The 2,537-nt window shown below is 62.2% G+C and overlaps 1 protein-coding gene across 1 annotated transcript in view; it reads right to left on the bottom strand.

The window, feature by feature from the left end:
- MAPKAPK2 (mitogen-activated protein kinase-activated protein kinase 2) overlaps nucleotides 1-985 on the bottom strand; it is a 5,983-nt gene extending 4,998 nt beyond the window's left edge. Inside the window, exons 1-2 of the mRNA XM_009888277.1 lie at nucleotides 830-985; nucleotides 617-756 (exon numbers count right to left, since the gene is read on the bottom strand). Of these exons, the coding sequence (XP_009886579.1) occupies nucleotides 617-756; nucleotides 830-985 (296 nt within the window). The remainder of the gene's footprint in view (nucleotides 1-616; nucleotides 757-829) is intronic.
- Between the last annotated feature and the right edge of the window lie 1,552 nt (nucleotides 986-2,537).

Genomic DNA, 2,537 nt, shown 5'->3' on the forward strand with positions numbered 1-2,537 from the left:
GCGCTCCTCGCCCCCGCTGCCCCCCCAGGCGACCTACCGGCTTGCCAGAGGAGAGGTTTTGGCAAGGAAGCTGCATCAAATCACAGCTGCGGTTGGGATGTGGTTTCAATACTTTCCCCTTCATTCCTCCTCCTCCCCAGGTTATATCAAACATCTACCCGAACCAGAGCCGCTCAACTGCTGCTGCAAGAGGTGCAGCGGTGTCAGTAGATGCACCAGCCGCGTGCTGCCCACCAGACCCCACCGCAGGCCGCCGGGGTGTCAGGAACCCGCCGACTACCCCAACTTTCAATGGCCAAAGCGAGTTTGGTTATGATCTCTCCGCAGTGAGAACCACAGGCCTGAAGCCTCCCAACAGCCCAGCGAGCTTTCAGAATGACTCAGAGCCAGCGCAGCTCCCACCGTCCCTCCAACGCCAGCAGTGCACCACCTCTTCCAGGGCTGGCATCCCTACGGCTCGCAGGCTGCCTCCCCCCTGCCATAGCATCTCCCCGGGGTCCCCAGCAACCCGGTGGGGGTGCGGGAAGGTGCTCACCCCCCTTTCGGCATCACCCCGCAGGGCTGCGGGTGCTGCGGTGGGGAGAGCCCACCCGCAGCGGCACCACCGGGGACTCACCACTCCATGACGATGAGCAGACACTTCCTCCCCTGGTAGAGGTTCTCGTAGACGTCCATGATGCGGACGATGTGCGCGCACTGCGACGCCCTCCAGTGCAGCTCCACTTCCCTGCGAGCCTTCGGACAGTCCTGCAGCATCTGCGGGAGAAGTGAGACCCCGTCAGCCCTGAGCCCCCCCCGGGGAGAGCCGGGCTGCTGGCACAGCACCCACCAGGAAAAGACGCAGGGTGAGGGCCGAGCGTGGGTGCTCTCTGCGAGCGTGGGTGCTCTCCGCGAGCGGCACCCAGGCACGCTCCGGTTCGGGTGCGCTCTGTGCAATGCCTCCATCCCCATCTAGTGGGAAGAGCGCGAAGCCGCCCGTCCTCATAAACTTCTTGCCCTCCCTTCCAAGGCTGGTAAAAGCTTATCCTGCCTGCCTGCCACCTCCCTGCCCTCTGGGATGCCGCCCCGCTGCCCAGCCAGCTCGTCCCACCGGCCAGCGAGACCTCCTACCGCATTTATGAGCAACCTTCTGCACACTGGTACCCACACCACTGCCCCCCCGGGTGCCACCAACCACCCTCGTCCCCCCTTCGCGTCCCCTTGGCAGCGCTGCCCACCCATCACCTCCCGCTCCGTGGGACCCTCCTGCCCTGGGTCCTCAGGGACAGGCTGGGCACAAAAGCAGCCTCACCGTGGCCTCGGAGACCACCGGCACCCAGGCACGCGTGCCCGGGGAGGGGACAAAGCAAACAGCCAGATGTTCCCTCAATAGCAGCTTTGCTCACAAGCAGCAGCAGCTCTTTAATGAGGCTCTCACCCTTCCCAGAGACAACTCACAGTTCCCAGGTGCAGGAAGGATTTGGCACAGGCTGGGCACAAAAGCAGCCTCACCGTGGCCTCGGAGACCACCGGCACCCAGGCACGCGTGCCCGGGGAGGGGACAAAGCAAACAGCCAGATGTTCCCTCAATAGCAGCTTTGCTCACAAGCAGCAGCAGCTCTTTAATGAGGCTCTCACCCTTCCCAGAGACAACTCACAGTTCCCAGGTGCAGGAAGGATTTGCTCGTCTGCCACAGACTATTAATTACCACGTTTGTCAGGATAAACAACCAGCCTTAATTATTATACTCCTAAATATAGAGCAACAAACGTGTCTATCTTGAGTGCAGTTCATTTTCCTTCCTGTCTCCAGCAGCTCTTGGAGCCAGGATCGGCGAAACGCCCCGGTGCGGGTCTGTGCCTCTGTGCGGCAGCGGCACACGGAAACGCATCCCACCCCCGGTGTACGTCAGCAGGAGAAAGCAGGTTTGGTCATTTTACCAAGACAGACACAGAAATATACTTCTTGCCCCTCCGCCCTCTCCCTGTTGAGCTCCCGGGGCTGCTCGGCGAAGGAGAGCACCCAGACGGCAAGCGGCGGAGCATCAACCCCTGGGATGCTTCGCTGGCCTGGCAGGACCCACAACGGTGCCCAGTGCATGGCAAGGGGGGATTTCACAGGAACAAGGGTTAACAACGCTTGCTGCAGCCCCAAAAGACGCACACTGCCTATTTATGAAGGAAACGCTCACTGACGGCGCTCGCAGAGTAACATTCCTGCCTAAAACAGCGCTTGTCCTTTGCCACGGGGAAAGGGACGAGTAGGATGCCCACTTCAGCCACCCACACAGAAACCCCTTCCGTGGGGTTTGGTCACACCTCTCCCACCTCCTCGGCTCTCCTGCCTCCCCAGGCGGAGGGAACCTGTGCCAGTGGACGGCGTGTGGGGTGGCTTCTGGCTTCCTGGGCTGCGTCAGAAGTGTGGCCAGCAGGGCGACGGGGGATTGTGCCCCTCTGCTGCGCTCTGCTCTGGGGAGACCCCCCTGCAGTGCTGCCTCCAGCTCGGGGGGTCCCACCAGCAGAAGGACACGGAGCTGTTGGAGCGGGGCCAGAGGAGG

This window comes from Charadrius vociferus, unplaced genomic scaffold (genome assembly GCF_000708025.1).
Source record: "Charadrius vociferus isolate BGI_N301 unplaced genomic scaffold, ASM70802v2 scaffold266, whole genome shotgun sequence".
NCBI lineage: Eukaryota > Metazoa > Chordata > Aves > Charadriiformes > Charadriidae > Charadrius > Charadrius vociferus.